The sequence below is a fragment of the Oncorhynchus nerka genome, linkage group LG9a (genome assembly GCF_034236695.1).
Source record: "Oncorhynchus nerka isolate Pitt River linkage group LG9a, Oner_Uvic_2.0, whole genome shotgun sequence".
Classification (NCBI taxonomy): Eukaryota; Metazoa; Chordata; class Actinopteri; order Salmoniformes; family Salmonidae; genus Oncorhynchus; species Oncorhynchus nerka.
The window spans coordinates 9,629,286-9,647,070 of record NC_088404.1 but is presented as its reverse complement, the minus strand read 5'-3'; the positions used below and the strand labels follow the sequence as shown (position 1 = coordinate 9,647,070).

The window sequence follows — 17,785 nt, the reverse complement described above, 5'->3', positions numbered from 1 at the left end:
GGGTGGGTGGCCGGGCTTGGTGTGTGGGGGAAGCAGATGCAAGAGGAGAGTGGGAAAGACGACAAACGGAGTGAACTATAAGTGAACGGCACTTCAAAATATTGCATGCGATATGGATCTCTTGCGATATGGATATTGCACGTGTCATTTTTGTGAATTAGATCAGCCCTAGGTGATTTAGATCTGAATTAGATCAGCCCTAGGTGATTTAGATGTGAATTAGATCAGCCCTAGGTGATTTAGATGTGAATTAGATCAGCCCTAGGTGATTTAGATGTGAATTAGATCAGCCCTAGGTGATTTAGATGTGAATTAGATCAGACCTAGGTGATTTAGGTGTGAATTCAATCTGCCCCTAGGTGATTTAGATGTGAAATAGATCAGCCAAAAGGTGATTTAGATGTGAATTAGATCAGCCCTAGGTGATTTAGATGTGAATTAGATCAGCCCTAGGTGATTTAGATCTGAATTAGATCAGCCCTAGGTGATTTAGATGTGAATTAGATCAGCCCTAGGTGATTTAGAAGTGAATTAGATCAGCACTATGTGAATTAGATCAGCCCTGGGTGATTTAGATCAGCCCTAGGTGAATTAGATCAGCCCTAGGTGAATTAGATCAGCCCTGGGTGAATAAGATCAGCCCTAGATGAATTAGATCAGCCCTAGGTGAATTAGATCAGCCCTAGGTGAATTAGATCAGCCCTAGGTGAATAAGATCAGCCCTGGGTGAATTAGATCAGCCCTAGGTGAATTAGATCAGCCCTAGGTGAATTAGATCAGCCCTAGGTGAATAAGATCAGCCCTGGGTGAATTAGATCAGCCCTAGGTGAATTAGATCAGCCCTAGGTGAATTAGATCAGCCCTAGGTGATTTAGATCAGCCCTGGTGAATGAGCCCTAGGTTTAGATCAGCCCTAGGTGAATTAGATCAGCCCTAGGTGAATTAGATCAGCCCTAGGTGAATTAGATCAGCCCTAGGTGAATTAGATCAGCCCTAGGTGAATTAGATCAGCCCTAGGTGAATTAGATCAGCCCTAGGTGAATTAGATCAGCCCTAGGTGAATTAGATCAGCCCTGGGTGAATTAGATCAGCCCTAGGTGAATTAGATCAGCCCTAGGTGAATAAGATCAGCCCTAGGTGAATTAGATCAGCCCAGCCTAGGTGAATTAGATCAGCCCTAGGTGAATTAGATCAGCCCTAGGTGATTTAGATCAGCCCTAGGTGAATTAGATCAGCCCTAGGTGAATTAGATCAGCCCTAGGTGAATTAGATCAGCCCTGGGTGATTTAGATCAGCCCTAGGTGAATAAGATCAGCCCTAGATGAATTAGATCAGCCCTAGGTGAATTAGATCAGCCCTAGGTGAATTAGATCAGCCCTAGGTGAATAAGATCAGCCCTGGGTGAATTAGATCAGCCCTAGGTGAATTAGATCAGCCCTAGGTGAATTAGATCAGCCCTAGGTGAATTAGATCAGCCCTAGGTGATTTAGATCAGCCCTAGGTGAATTAGATCAGCCCTAGGTGAATTAGATCAGCCCTAGGTGAATTAGATCAGCCCTGGGTGATTTAGATCAGCCCTAGGTGAATTAGATCAGCCCTAGGTGAATTAGATCAGCCCTAGGTGAATTAGATCAGCCCTAGGTGATTTAGATCAGCCCTAGGTGAATTAGATCAGCCCTGGGTGAATTAGATCAGCCCTTCAAATCAAATCAAATCAAATTGTATTTGTCACATACACATGGTTAGCAGATGTTAATGCGAGTGTAGCGAAATGCTTGTGCTTCTAGTTCCGACAATGCAGTGATAACCAACAAGTAATCTAACTAACAATTCCAAAACTACTGTCTTATACACAGTGTAAGGGGATAAAGAATATGTACATAAGGATATATGAATGAGTGATGGTACAGAGCAGCATACAGTAGATGGTATCGAGTACAGTATATACATATGAGATGAGTATGTAGACAAAGTAAACAAAGTGGCATAGTTAAAGTGGCTAGTGACATAAGGATGCAGTCGATGATCTAGAGTACAGTATATACGTATGCATATGAGATGAATAATGTAGGGTAAGTAACATTATATAAGGTAGCATTGTTTAAAGTGGCTAGTGATATATTTACATCATTTCCCATCAATTCCCATTATTAAAGTGGCTGGAGTTGGGTCAGTGTCAATGACAGTGTGTTGGCAGCAGCCACTCAATGTTAGTGGTGGCTGTTTAACAGTGATGGCCTTGAGATAGAAGCTGTTTTTCAGTCTCTCGGTCCCAGCTTTGATGCACCTGTACTGACCTCGCCTTCTGGATGATAGCGGGGTGAACAGGCAGTGGTTCGGGTGGTTGATGTCCTTGATGATCTTTATGGCCTTCCTGTAACATCGGGTGGTGTAGGTGTCCTGGAGGGCAGGTAGTTTGCCCCGGTGATGCGTTGTGCAGACCTCACTACCCTCTGGAGAGCCTTACGGTTGAGGGCGGAGCAGTTGCCGTACCAGGCGGTGATACAGCCCGCCAGGATGCTCTCGATTGTGCATCTGTAGAAGTTTGTGAGTAATTTTGGTGACAAGCCGAATTTCTTCAGCCTCCTGAGGTTGAAGAGGCGCTGCTGCGCCTTCTTCACGACGCTGTCAGTGTGAGTGGACCAATTCAGTTTGTCTGTGATGTGTATGCCGAGGAACTTAAAACTTGCTACCCTCTCCACTACTGATCCATCGATGTGGATAGGGGGGTGTTCCCTCTGCTGTTTCCTGAAGTCCACAATCATCTCCTTAGTTTTGTTGACGTTGAGTGTGAGGTTATTTTCCTGACACCACACTCCGAGGGCCCTCACCTCCTCCCTGTAGGCCGTCTCGTCGTTGTTGGTAATCAAGCCTACCACTGTTGTGTCGTCCGCAAACTTGATGATTGAGTTGGAGGCGTGCGTGGCCACGCAGTCGTGGGTGAACAGGGAGTACAGGAGAGGGCTCAGAACGCACCCTTCAGGGGGCCCCGTGTTGAGGATCAGCGGGGAGGAGATGTTGTTGCCTACCCTCACCACCTGGGGGCGGCCCGTCAGGAAGTCCAGTACCCAGTTGCACAGGGCGGGGTCGAGACCCAGGGTCTCGAGCTTGATGACGAGCTTGGAGGGTACTATGGTGTTGAATGCCGAGCTGTAGTCGATGAACAGCATTCTCACATAGGTATTCCTCTTGTCCAGGTGGGTTAGGGCAGTGTGCAGTGTGGTTGAGATTGCATCGTCTGTGGACCTATTTGGGCGGTAAGCAAATTGGAGTGGGTCTAGGGTGTCAGGTAGGGTGGAGGTGATATGGTCCTTGACTAGTCTCTCAAAGCACTTCATGATGACGGAAGTGAGTGCTACGGGCGGTAGTCGTTTAGCTCAGTTACCTTAGCTTTCTTGGGAACAGGAACAATGGTGGCCCTCTTGAAGCATGTGGGAACAGCAGACTGGTATAGGGATTGATTGAATATGTCCGTAAACACACTGGCCAGCTGGTCTGCGCATGCTCTGAGGGCGCGGATGGGGATGCCGTCTGGGCCTGCAGCCTTGCGAGGGTTAACACGTTTAAATGTCTTACTCACCTCGGCTGCAGTGAAGGAGAGACCGCATGTTTTCGTTGCAGGCCGTGTCAGTGGCACTGTATTGTCCTCAAAGCGGGCAAAAAGTTATTTAGTCTGCCTGGGAGCAAGACATCCTGGTCCGTGACTGGGCTGGGTTTCTTCTTGTAGTCCGTGATTGACTGTAGACCCTGCCACATGCCTCTTGTGTCTGAGCCATTGAATTGAGATTCCACTTTGTCTCTGTACTGACGCTTAGCTTGTTTAATAGCCTTGCGGAGGGAATAGCTGCATTGTTTATATTCGGACATGTTACCAGACACCTTGCCCTGATTAAAAGCAGTGGTTCGCGCTTTCAGTTTCACGAATGCTGCCATCAATCCACGGTTTCTGGTTTGGGAATGTTTTTATCGTTGCTATGGGAACGACATCTTCGACGCACGTTCTAATGAACTCTCACACCGAATCAGCGTATTCGTCAATATTTCCATCTGACGCAATACGAAACATGTCCCAGTCCACGTGATGGAAGCAGTCTTGGAGTGTGGAGTCAGCTTGGTCTGACCAGCGTTGGACAGACCTCAGTGTGGGAGCCTCTTGTTTTAGTTTCTGCCTGTAGGCAGGGATCAGCAAAATGGAGTCGTGGTCAGCTTTTCCGAAAGGGGGCGGGGCAGGGCCTTATATGCGTCATGGAAGTTAGAGTAACAATGATCCAAGGTTTTACCACCCTGGTTGCGCAATCGATATGCTGATAAAATTTAGGGAGTCTTGTTTTCAGATTAGCTTTGTTAAAATCCCCAGCTACAATGAATGCAGCCTCCGGATAAATGGTTTCAGTTTGCAAAGAGTTAAATAAAGTTCGTTCAGAGCCATCGATGTGTCTGCTTGGGGGATATATACGGCTGTGATTATAATCGAAGAGAATTCTCTTGGAAGATAATGCGGTCTACATTTGATTGTGAGGAATTCTAAATCAGGTGAACAGAAGGATTTGAGTTCCTGTATGTTTCCTTCATCACACCATGTCTCGTTAGTCATGAGGCATACGCCCCGCCACTCTTCTTACCAGAAAGATGTTTGTTTCTGTCGGCGCGATGCGTGGAGAAACCCGTTGGCTGCACCGCATTGGATAGCGTCTTCCCAGTAAGCCATGTTTCCGTGAAGCAGAGAACGTTGCAGTCTCTGATGTCCCTCTGGAATGCTACCCTTGCTCGGTTTCGTCAACCTTGTTGTCAAGAGACTGGACATTGGCAAGAAGAATGCTGGGGAGTGGTGCGCGATGTGCCCTTTTTCGGAGTCTGACCAGAACACCGCCTCGTTTCCCTCTTTTTCGGAGTCGTTTCCTTGGGTCGCTGCATGCGATCCATTCCGTTGTCCTGTTTGTAAGGCAGAACACCGGATCCGCGTCGCGGAAAACATATTCTTGGTCGTACTGATGGTGAGTTGACGCTGATCTTATATTCAGTAGTTCTTCTCGACTGTATGTAATGAAACCTAAGATGACCTGGGGTACTAATGTAAGAAATAACACGTAAAAAAACAAAAAACTGCATAGTTTCCTAGGAACGCGAAGCGAGGCGGCCATCTCAGTCGGCGCCGGAAGTTGTGGTGAATAAGATCAGCCCTAGGTGAATTAGATCAGCCTTAGGTGAATTAGATCAGCCCTAGGTGAATTAGATCAGCCCTGGGTGAATTAGATCAGCCCTAGGTGAATTAGATCAGCCCTAGGTGAATTAGATCAGGCCTGGGTGAATTAGATCAGCCCTAGGTGAATTAGATCAGCCCTAGGTGAATTAGATCAGCCCTAAGTGAATTAGATCAGCCCTAGGTGAATTAGATCAGCCCTAGGTGAATTAGATCAGCCCTAGGTGAATTAGATCAGCCCTAGGTGAATTAGATCAGCCCAGGGTGAATTAGATCAGCCCTGGGTGAATTAGATCAGCCCTAGGTGAATTAGATCAGCCCTAAGTTAGATGCGTTCAGTTTGGGCTACTTTCCTCTTGCTCGTTTTCTCTTCCCTCAACATACTTTTCTCTCAGTCAATGTGTAATAGCCTGAAGACTTACTGTATGGCGTACTTCCATTATTTACATTTGGTCTTGTTTATAAACACGTTATATAAAGGACAAGTATTCATTCAAATCTAATTTATTTGTCAAATGCTTCATTAACTACAGGTGTAGACTGTGGGGGTGCTTTGCTGGTGACACTGACTGTGATTTGTTTAGAATTGAAGGCACACTTAACCAGCATGGCTACCACAGCATTCTGCAGCGATATGCCATCCCATCTGGTTTGCGCTTAGTGGGACTATCATTTGTTTCTCAACAGGACAATGACCTAAAACACCTCCAGGCTGTGTAAGGGCTATTTCACCAAGAAGGAGAGTGATGGAGTGCAGCATCAGATGACCTGGCTTCTACAATCACCTGACCTCAACCCAATTGAGATGGTTTGGGATGAGTTGGACCGCAGAGGGAAGGAAAAGCAGCCAACAAGTGCTCAGCATATGTGGGAACTCATTCAAGACTGTTGGAAAAGTATTCCAGGTGAAGCTGGTTGAAAGAATGCCAAGAGTGTGCAAAGATGTCATCAAGGCAAAGGGTGGTGTAACGATATTCCTCTTCCTCTACTGAGGAGGAGTAGGAGAGATCGGACCAATGCGCAGCGTGGTACGTATCCATAATGTCTTTTAATGAGAATGAATACAAAATACAAAAGAACAAGAGAATCAAAATGAAAACCGAAACAGTCCCGAATGGTGCAAACACTGAAACGGAAAATATTCACCCACAAAACACAGGTGGGAAAAAGCTACCTAAGTATGATTCTCAATCAGAGACAACGAACGACACCTGCCTCTGATTGAGAACCATACCAGGCCAAACACAAACACAACCTAGAAAAATGAACAAAGACTGCCCACCCCAACTCTCGCCCTGACCAACTACAGTGCCTTGCGAAAGTATTCGGCCCCCTTGAACTCTGCGACCTTTTGCCACATTTCAGGCTTCAAACATAAAGATATAAAACTGTATTTTTTTGTGAAGAATCAACAACAAGTGGGACACAATCATGAAGTGGAACGACATTTATCGGATATGTCAAACTTTTTTAACAAATCAAAAACTGAAAAATTGGGCGTGCAAAATTATTCAGCCCCTTTACTTTCAGTGCAGCAAACTCTCTCCAGAAGTTCAGTGAGGATCTCTGAATGATCCAATGTTGACCTAAATGACTAATGATGAGAAATACAATCCACCTGTGTGTAATCAAGTCTCCGTATAAATGCACCTGCACTGTGATAGTCTCAGAGGTCCGTTAAAAGCGCAGAGAGCATCATGAAGAACAAGGAACACACCAGGGCAGGTCCGAGATACTGTTGTGAAGAAGTTTAAAGCCGGATTTGGATACAAAAAGATTTCCCAAGCTTTAAACATCCCAAGGAGCACTGTGCAAGCGATAATATTGAAATGGAAGGAGTATCAGACCACTGCAAATCTACCAAGACCTGGCCGTCCCTCTAAACTTTCAGCTCATACAAGGAGAAGACTGATCAGAGATGCAGCCAAGAGGCCCATGATCACTCTGGATGAACTGCAGAGATCTACAGCTGAGGTGGGAGACTCTGTCCATAGGACAACAATCAGTCGTATATTGCACAAATCTGGCCTTTATGGAAGAGTGGCAAGAAGAAAGCCATTTTTTAAAGATATCCATAAAAAGTGTCGTTTAAAGTTTGCCACAAGCCACCTGGGAGACACACCAAACATGTGGAAGAAGGTGCTCTGGTCAGATGAAACCGAAATTGAACTTTTTGGCAACAATGCAAAACGTTATGTTTGGCGTAAAAGCAACACAGCTCATCACCCTTAACACACCATCCCCACTGTCAAACATGGTGGTGGCAGCATCCTGGTTTGGGGCTGCTTTTCTTCAGCAGGGACAGGGAAGATGGTTAAAATTGATGGGAAGATGGATGGAGCCATACAGGACCATTCTGGAAGAAAACCTGATGGAGTCTGCAAAAGACCTGAGACTGGGACGGAGATTTGTCTTCCAACAAGACAATGATCCAAAACATAAAGCAAAATCTACAATGGAATGGTTCAAAAATAAACATATCCAGGTGTTAGAATGGCCAAGTCAAAGTCCAGACCTGAATCCAATCGAGAATCTGTGGAAAGAACTGAAAACTGCTGTTCACTAATGCTCTCCATCCAACCTCACTGAGCTCGAGCTGTTTTGCAAGGAGGAATGGGAAAACATTTCAGTCTCTCGATATGCAAAATTGATAGAGACATACCCCAAGTGACTTACAGCTGTAATCGCAGCAAAAGGTGGCGCTACAAAGTATTAACTTAAGGGGGCTGAATAATTTTGCACGCCCAATTTTTCAGTTTTTGATTTGTTCAAAAAGTTTGAAATATCCAATAAATGTCGTTCCACTTCATGATTGTGTCCCACTTGTTGTTGATTCTTCACAAAAAAAATACAGTTTTATATCTTTATGTTTGAAGCCTGAAATGTGGCAAAAGGTCGCAAAGTTCAAAGGGGCCGAATACTTTCGCAAGGCACTGTAACACAAAGACAAAGCCCAGGGTCTCTGGTGAGAGACCTGGTGAGCCCAGGGTCTCTGGTGGAGCAGTGGTCTAGGGCACTGCAGTGATCTAGGGCACTGCATCGTGCCACCAGAGACTCTGGGTTTGAGCCCAGGCTCTGTCGCAGTTGGCAGCGACCGGGAGGTCCATGGAGCAACGGGAGGTCCAGCTAGCACTGTGATACAGTGCCTTAGACCACTGCGCCACCCCTTCCTATTCATTTTTGAAACACACTAAATAGCAGAATTGGTCAGGAGCTTGTAAGGACAGCAGCTATCCACTGGAGAGCCACCATTCGCCCTGTATTTTCTGTGTATGTAAACAATATATATCTATTTAAGAAGACTACAATCTCACCACATAAGTAGCCATGTTAGGAGTGTTGCCACAAATAGCCTTCAATTAATGAAACACACATCCATCTGTTTTACACTAGTTGGTTAGCCTAGTAGTCTATGCTGGAAATATCAAATAACTGCCTCTGTTCTAACGCTGCCTCCTCTTCTGGCAGCCTTCCATTTGCATTGTATGTAATTCATGAGGAAATACAAGACAGGAGAGAACTGCTGAAGTATTGGATGTGAGAAAACAAGATTCCATTTCTCTTTTTTTCCCTGGTTCTCCTTTTTCAATCTCTTATCTAGAAGCATCCGTGTATTCTGGAAGGTTGGTTAGAGTAGTAGTAGTGTTAGGGTACTGCCATCCATAGCTCACACAAGTAGGGAGTGACCCAAATAAGCTCAGTCGTCTATCTCCAAGACATCTCCCTTAGAAAGACAGTGAGACAATAGTGAATACTGTCTCCTTTGTAACAAACTCGGTACAATGAATCGGTGCAGTCTACAATGATGATCTCTAATTCTGTATGAGACTGCCATGGAGCAGGAGGAAAGGGAAGCAAAAACACACACACACACAGCACACACACACACACACACACAGCACACACACACAGCACACACACACACACAGCACACACACACACAGCACACACACACAGCACAACGAAAGGAGCACTGGACAAAGAGGGAAAAAAACATTACATGTGAAAGAAGATGACTGTCCTTATGACCATGTAGGCATATTTCTGACCATCATAACACCACAGAGCAGGACCTCCTGAGTGGCGCAGTGATCTAAGGCATAGCGGCGCAGTGATCTAAGGCATAGCGGCGCAGTGATCTAAGGCATAGCGGCGCAGTGATCTAAGGCATAGCGGCGCAGTGATCTAAGGCATAGCGGCGCAGTGATCTAAGGCATAGTGGCGCAGTGATCTAAGGCATAGCGGCGCAGTGATCTAAGGCATAGCGGCGCAGTGATCTAAGGCATAGCGGCGCAGTGATCTAAGGCATAGCATCGCAGTGCTTGAAGCATCACTACAGAACAAGGTTCGAACCCAGGCTGTGTCACAGCTGGCCGTGACCGGGAGACCCATGAGGTGGTGCACAATAGGCCCAGCGTCGTCCGGGTTTGGCTGGCCGGGATTTCCTTGTCCCACCGCACTCTAGCGACTCCTTGTGGCGGGCTGGGCATCTGCAAGCTGACTTTGGTCGCCAGCTGGAAGGTGTTTCCTCCGACACATTGGTGCCGCTAGCTTCCGGGTTAAGCGATCAGTGCAGCTTGGCAGGGTCGTGGCTCTCGACCTCTCCCGAGTCAGAAGGGGAGTTGCAGCAATGGCTCAAGCCTGTAACTACCAATTGGAAATCACAAAATTGGGGAGACAAAGGGGTAAGTACACAAGTATTTAAATTAAAAAATTCGGAATGCCACAGGGGGAGTAGGAACGCCATTACATTATGTAAAATATGATGCTTTGACCGTTCTGATTCCATATAAGGAAGCCATGAAGCAAGAGGAAGGGAACAAGATAAACACAGACCGTCATGAAACAAAAGGATGGAGACAGGTCAGGGAAGGGAGAAACAATTCATGATGTGAAATATGATGCCGAAAAACATCACTTTGTCCTCTCTCAAGGTTAACCTGGTCCTCACACCATCAATGTAGTCCAAACACACAGGGCAACATGTCAAAGAAGAGAAAATCCTGTTTGTATGTCTTATTGGACAAGAGAGACGTCCACTGCAATACCCTACTTACTCACAGTGACATGTGCATACACACACACACATGCACACACACACACACACAATCGCACTAAGATTCTGAGGAAAGGAAAGGATGTATGTCATTGCCTACTCAATACATGACTCATGTGTTGTGACATAGCCTAGATTGCAGCAATTTTGTGCACAAGGTTAGGTTATGACATCACTTATGACACCCTCAGTCATAACCAGTGTCGTTATAAACACTTCATAGTTCATCTTAGAAGGGAAAACATGGCACGTGTTAAGCTTAGCATTGCTTTCCAACAGGGCACCATATGAATGACAAATTGATTTGAAAGGAGACAAAATGTCATTTCCACAGCCCACCAGTCTATTTGTACAAAGACACACTGACTGACACACACACACACACACACACACACACACACACACACACACACACACACACACACACACACACACACACACACACAGCTCTCATAAAGACGATGTAATAATTAACTTTGCTGATAAACCATGCAAATAAAAGAATAAAGGTTCCCAGCTATGATAGAAGAGCCATTGATTCCCTACATGTTGTTCTTACAAGGCAAGGCCTGGCCAGGTTAGGTTGGGATTTACCAGAACTATAGATATTGGCTCTGGGTGACATTTGGAGCAACAACTGAAAAGCAATGTGTTCAAACAAAGCATAAACAGAGGTTTGCTGATATAATGCGAGCGTAACGAAACACATTTCATCCCAGCTTTCATCCCATATGCATACGTATATACTGTACTCTACATCATCGACTGCATCCTTATGTAATACATGTATCACTAGCCACTTTAACTATGCCACTTTGTTTACTTTGTCTACATTCTCATCTCATATGTATATACTGTACTCGATACCATCTACTGTATGCTGCTCTGTACCATCACTCATTCATATATCCTTATGTACATATTCTTTATCCCCTTACACTGTGTATAAGACAGTAGTTTTGGAATTGTTAGTTAGATTACTTGTTGGTTATCACTGCATTGTCGGAACTAGAAGCACAAGCATTTCGCTACACTCGCATTAACATCTGCTAACCATGTGTATGTGACAAATAAAATTTGATTTGATTTGATTTGGATAAGAAGGGAAAAGGTACTTAACTGAGAGGTCGGCTGACTGAGGGAGAGACAAAGCCCTAACAAGTGGGCTAAAAGCCTGTTCAGAGAAAGGTCACTGAGACCCAACATCTCACCACCTTGTTAGACAGTGACAGTGTGACTTGCTCTGAAGTGTGGGCAACCTTTACTTCATAAACGTGTGTCCGTTGTTAATGGGGATACACTGCGTGTCCGTTGTTAATGGGGATACACTGCGTGTCCGTTGTTAATGGGGATACACTGCGTGTCCGTTGTTAATGGGGATACACTGCGTGTCCGTTGTTAATGGGGATACACTGTGTGTCCGTTGTTAATGGGGATACACTGCGTGTCCGTTGTTAATGGGGATACACTGCGTGTCCGTTGTTAATGGGGATACACTGTGTGTCCGTTGTTAATGGGGATACACTGCGTGTCCGTTGTTAATGGGGATACACTGCGTGTCCGTTGTTAATGGGGAATACACTGCGTGTCCGTTGTTAATGGGGATACACTGCGTGTCCGTTGTTAATGGGGATACACTGCGTGTCCGTTGTTAATGGGGATACACTGCGTGTCCGTTGTTAATGGGGATACACTGCGTGTCCGTTGTTAACGGGGATACACTGCGTGTCCGTTGTTAACGGGGATACACTGCGTGTCCGTTGTTAACGGGGATACACTGCGTGTCCGTTGTTAATGGGGATACACTGCGTGTCCGTTGTTAACGGGGATACACTGCGTGTCCGTTGTTAAAGGGGATACACTGCGTGTCCGTTGTTAATGGGGATACACTGCGTGTCCGTTGTTAATGGGGATACACTGCGTGTCCGTTGTTAATGGGGATACACTGCGTGTCCGTTGTTAATGGGGATACACTGCGTGTCTGTTGTTAATGGGGATACACTGCGTGCCCGTTGTTAATGGGGATACACTGCGTGTCCATTGTTAATTCCAAGTGCAGCGTCAACTGAAGACCTGCTGAATGTGAAAGAGAGGGAGGCTGTGATGTGAAATTCTGACTCACTTTATGAAGCACCGAGCCCCCTCGAACGAAAATCCCTCCTCCCATCCAGTCGGTAAATCTATAGGGAGAAACACACATAACCGCACCAGATAAACAAAGAGGCACAACAGACGGGACACACACACACACATCATCGGAGTCACGGAGTGTAAGCCAATGAACTAACAAGATGCCAGCTGTCAAAATGCATGCCATGCTTTGTAGGGGTGCAGCTAACCCTTGAGCATGACTCTCAGTTCCATTAGATTACACAGGAGAGTCATTGGAGGAAGGCGTCTTCTGTACAAGGGTGTTTTCTTAAGATCCCCGATTCATATAAGCGAGAAATTATTTTCAAAAAACAAAATGTTAAATTAATACACTTTTTTTATATAGTGTTAGTTCTCCCACAGGGTCATATCGTCATGTTGCTACAACGCGTGTTTATAGAAGACAGACGGAAGACATTCCTAATGAGCTATTTAGCATGCATCCGAACACACCGAACAACACCAGAAACGTGTTGTCACTGAAAAATACTGTTGGCTGCAACTGAGGTATTAAAGCTTGTTAAAAAACTGTGTATCACAAACTTAGCATCTGATAAATTATTTTTGAATGTGATATGAAAGTAAAGTTGTTTTTTGTTTTTTATCTTTCTAGAATCTAAATACCACGATTCCTACCTGAAACAACTACCTTTTATCTTTTTTATATACCATATATATATAGAGAGAGAGAAAATTAGGAACTGTTGTCAATTCGGGAAAAAAAATCGACGTCTCTAAACTGGTCGCTAGTGTATAGATCAGTAGCTAATGTCTAAGATACTGGGAATTCATCTAACGTTAGTTGAATAATGTGCAGCAGCTGCTGGCTAACTGTAACATCACACAGCTAGCTACTGTAGCTCATTCTAACATATAGGTGTAGCCGAATCTCGAGGGAGAGGGGGGAATATAAATATATATATATATAATTTGTCTGTTATTTTTGCCGAGGAAGTGTCGACAAAAAAACAGTTGAGGCATAACTAAGCAAATGTATATTTGACAAGTTTACCTTCCGTTTACCTGAGATGGCTAGCTATAGCTAGCTAACATAATGACCAGTGTGATGCCAACTTCTGAACGTTTTAACGGCTGTGTTTCACAGCACACGAACCTAAACTCACATACATCAACAACAACAAAAATAAACTAACCCATTTTGTCTCTCTGGATCTATTTTGTTTGAAACAAACAACAACAAAACAAACAAAACAAAAAAAACATTGCTTGGTGGCATATGGATATAAACTTGGTGACATTTTTACCTGGAGTTTTCCTGTGGCCAGTTATCACTGCCTCTCCACTGACTGGATGCAACCAGGTTGTACTCTTTGCTTCTTCGCTGTTGGTGAGAAAGGGAAAAAGGTGAAAACGTATCGCATTTTGGTGTGTATCCGAGTTTAAAATTAAAATTACAAATACACCCACGAATAATATCCAATAGATTATTACTTGATGAAGAAGACTCGTCCGTCCCGAGTGACCCCGTAACTCCATGAAGAAGGGAGACGAGAGATCCACTCCGGGTGTAGATCCGCCGCCATGGCTACAGAGACATTGAGTCTCAGCGGCGGCGCGTCTCCGCTCTTGGAGCGCGTACACGGAAACCTTGGCAACGACGGAGTAGTGAGGCAACAAAAAAAAGTGGGGAACCTAACCTCTGGGGGGGCATGTATGGTCGGAGTTTTCTCCGACCATGAGTAGGCTATGGGTGTAAATATATATATATATATAAACCCAGGGTCGTTACGAAATATATATATATATATAGTCACGACCCTGGGTTTATAAGCGCGGGAATCGACTGCCGCACGAGCATGCTTTTGCGGCACAGTCGATAGCGCGCCGGATCTCGGGCTAAAAGGTCGAGGGTTCGAAACCTGCTCCCTGCCTGTTTCATTACAATATATATATATATATATATATATATATTCCTTCTATTTGACAAAGTCATGAAAAAAGTGATGTTGACTAATGAGCATGTGGGCTTGACTTTGCAAGAACGTCAGGAACGCATAGAACCCCCACCGGCACACCCTCATTTTCTGTTAACAAATCAGTGCACGAAGATTCAATTCGATGCGTGGTCAATTTACTGTTAAAGAGAGAGAAGAAAAAAAACGTTATAAAACCATAATAACGTTTGCAATGTGGCACAGGCTACAGTAGAAAACAGCTACACACACACACACAGGCTACAGTAGAAAACAGCTACACACACACACACAGGCTACAGTAGAAAACAGCTACACACACACACACAGGCTACAGTAGAAAACAGCTACACACACACACACACACAGGCTACAGTAGAAAACAGCTACACACACACACACAGGCTACAGTAGAAAACAGCTACACACACACACACAGGCTACAGTAGAAAACAGCTACACACACACACACAGGCTACAGTAGAAAACAGCTACACACACACACACAGGCTACAGTAGAAAACAGCTACTGTTAGGATTTTCACATATGGGGATTTTAGGTTTTAGTGTCCGAAGAAAATATGCCTTTTAAAAACGCATTTCATGCAATTCTACCACATTTACATGACAGAGGACATTAGCTCAATCTTTTTTACAACACAAATGACCGAGGTGAGTGGTTACTCTGACTGACAAACTGGGATCAATCTGGTCTGGATTCAAACTGTAGCTCAGACCAATGAAGCAACATGATATATATATATATATATGCTACAGTAGGCTACTAAATAACATTTCCAGTGGCACAGATAATTGTATGTGCGGGATACAGAGATGAGGTAGTCAATCAAAAATCATGTTAAACACTATTATTGCACACAGAGTGAGTCCAAGAAACTTATTATGTCACTTGTTAAGCACATTTCTACTCCCGAACTTAATTTAGGCTTGCCATAACAAAGGGGTTGAATACTTATTTCAGCTTTTTATTTTATTTGTGTATATAAATATATATATATATATATATATTAAACATGATTCCACTTTGACATTATGGGGTATTGTGTGTAGGCCAGTAACACAAAAAATCTCTATTTAATTCATTTAAAATGCAGGCTGTAACACAAGAAAATGTGGAAAATGTCAGGTTTTACTTCCTGAAGGCTCTGTATGTCTCTATATTATGCGTGGGGATGTATGTCTCTATATTATGCGTGGGGATGTATGTCTCTATATTATGCGTGGGGATGTATGTCTCTATATTATGCGTGGGGATGTATGTCTCATTATGCGTGGGGATGTATGTCTCTATATTATGCGTGGGGATGTATGTCTCTATATTATGCATGGGGATGTATGTCTCTATATTATGCATGGGGAAACATGGGAACAGATTCCCCAAAATTAAAATCACTCTGTGTTTATTTCCTTGTGTTTTTATAGTCGATTATGTCCAACAATAAAAACTACAATTAAAAGAACGTTTTCAGCCCGCGGGCCACCAGTTGGGGAAGCCTGCCCTGTGTCATCATTAGGTGAGTCAGTCTGCCGTAAGGTCCCTCAGTCAAACACAGATTCAACCACAAAGACAAGGGAGATTTCCAGAACAGCAGATATTTTCTGGTATTTTTACCCATCTAAAAATAAAAAAAGCATTGAATATTCCTCTGAGCATGGTGAAGTTATTAATTACACTCTGGATGGTGTATCATGTCACGTCCGTCGTAAGGAGTAGACCAAGATGCAGTGTGGTATGTTTCCATCCTTTATTATGGAATAGAAAACTTCAAAGAACAAAAACAACAAAGCGAACAAACAAAACTATAATAATGCTCTCAGACAACTATACATAGACAAGATCCCGCAAAGCACAATGGGAAAATGGCTACCTAAATATGATCCCCAATCAGAGACAACGATAAACAGCTGCCTCTGATTGGGAACCACATCAGGCCAACATAGATATACAATTCCCCTAGATAACCCACCCTAAATCACACCCCGACCCAACCAACATAGAGAATAAACAGCTCTCTATGGTCAGGGCATGACGTATCAATCCACCCAGTCACTACAAAGATACAGGCGGCCTTCCTAATTCAGTTACTGGACAGGAAGGAAACCCTTCAGGGATTTCACCATGAGGTCAATGGTGACTTTAAAACAGTTACAGAGTTTAACGGCTGTGATAGGAGAAAACTGAGGATGGATCAACAACATTGTAGTTACTCTACAATACTAACCTAAATCACAGAGTGAAAAGAAGGAAGCCTGTACAGAATACAAATATTCCAAAATATGCATCCTGTTTGCAACAAATGTGATAAAGCAGTTAACATTTTATCCTGATTACAAGGTGTTATGTTTGGGGCAAATCCAGTACAAAACATTACTGAGTACTACTCTCTATATTTTCAAGCATAGTGGTGGCTGCATCATGTTATGCATATGCTTGTAATCTGGGAGTTTTTCAGGATAAAAAAATTAACGGAATGGAGCTAAGCAGGGGCAAATCCAAGAGGAAAACCTGGTTCAGTCTGCTTTCCACCAGATACAGGGAGATGAATTCACCCTTCAGCAGGACAATCACCTAAAACACAAGGCCAAATCTACTCTGGAGTTGCTTACCAAGAAGAGAGTGAATATTCCTGAGTGTCCAAGTTATAGTTTTGACATAAATCTGCTTGAAAATATATGGCAAGACTTGAAAAGGACTGTCTAGCAATGATCATAAACCAATTTGACAGAGCATGAAGAATTTTGAAAAGAACAATGGTCAGGGGTGGTAGGGTAGCCTAGTGGTTAGAGCATTGGACTAGTAACCAAAAGGTTGCAAGTTCAGATCCCTGAGCTGACAAGGTACAAAATCTGTCATTCTGCCCCTGAACAGGCAGTTAACCCACTGTTCCTAGGCCGTCATTGAAAATAAGAATTTGTTCTTAACTGACTTGCCTAGTAAAATAAAGGTAAAAAAAAATTTTTGCACATATCCACGTGTGGTATTCTCTCTAGCCAATGGGTGCTTCTACAAAGTATTGACTCAGGGATGTGAATGCTAACTACAATTATGTATTTAATGTTCAGTACATATGCAACATTTCTCAAAACATGTTTTCAATTTGGTGTTGTGTGTAGATGGGTGAGAAAAAAAAGTTAATTTAATCAATTTTGAACTCAGACTGTAACACAACAAAAATGTGGAATAGGTCATGTGGTATGAATACTTCCTGAAGGCACTGTAAGTGATTGAATACAAATGGAAGCAAGGTTTGAAACTATTATGTTTTAGTCAAATATTATACCGTATCTGTTTGACTTTCTTGCAGTCAAGTTGCATTTTTTACAGTCCGGGCCCCTGACCATCCACTCAAGAAGAAAGAAATTGGCCCGCGGCTGAATCTATTTGATGATCCCTGCCATAGGCTACTCACGGTGATGGTGCCT

General features: G+C 43.8%; 1 protein-coding gene across 1 annotated transcript in view; it reads right to left on the bottom strand.

The window, feature by feature from the left end:
- The window catches only part of LOC115115443 (pleckstrin homology domain-containing family A member 5-like), a 291,617-nt gene extending 277,626 nt beyond the window's left edge, over positions 1 to 13,991 (bottom strand). The window contains 3 exon segments of the mRNA XM_065022294.1: positions 12,379 to 12,436; positions 13,673 to 13,749; positions 13,860 to 13,991. Of these exon segments, the coding sequence (XP_064878366.1) occupies positions 12,379 to 12,436; positions 13,673 to 13,749; positions 13,860 to 13,951 (227 nt within the window). The 5' untranslated portion in view covers positions 13,952 to 13,991.
- Positions 13,992 to 17,785: the final 3,794 nt, after the last annotated feature.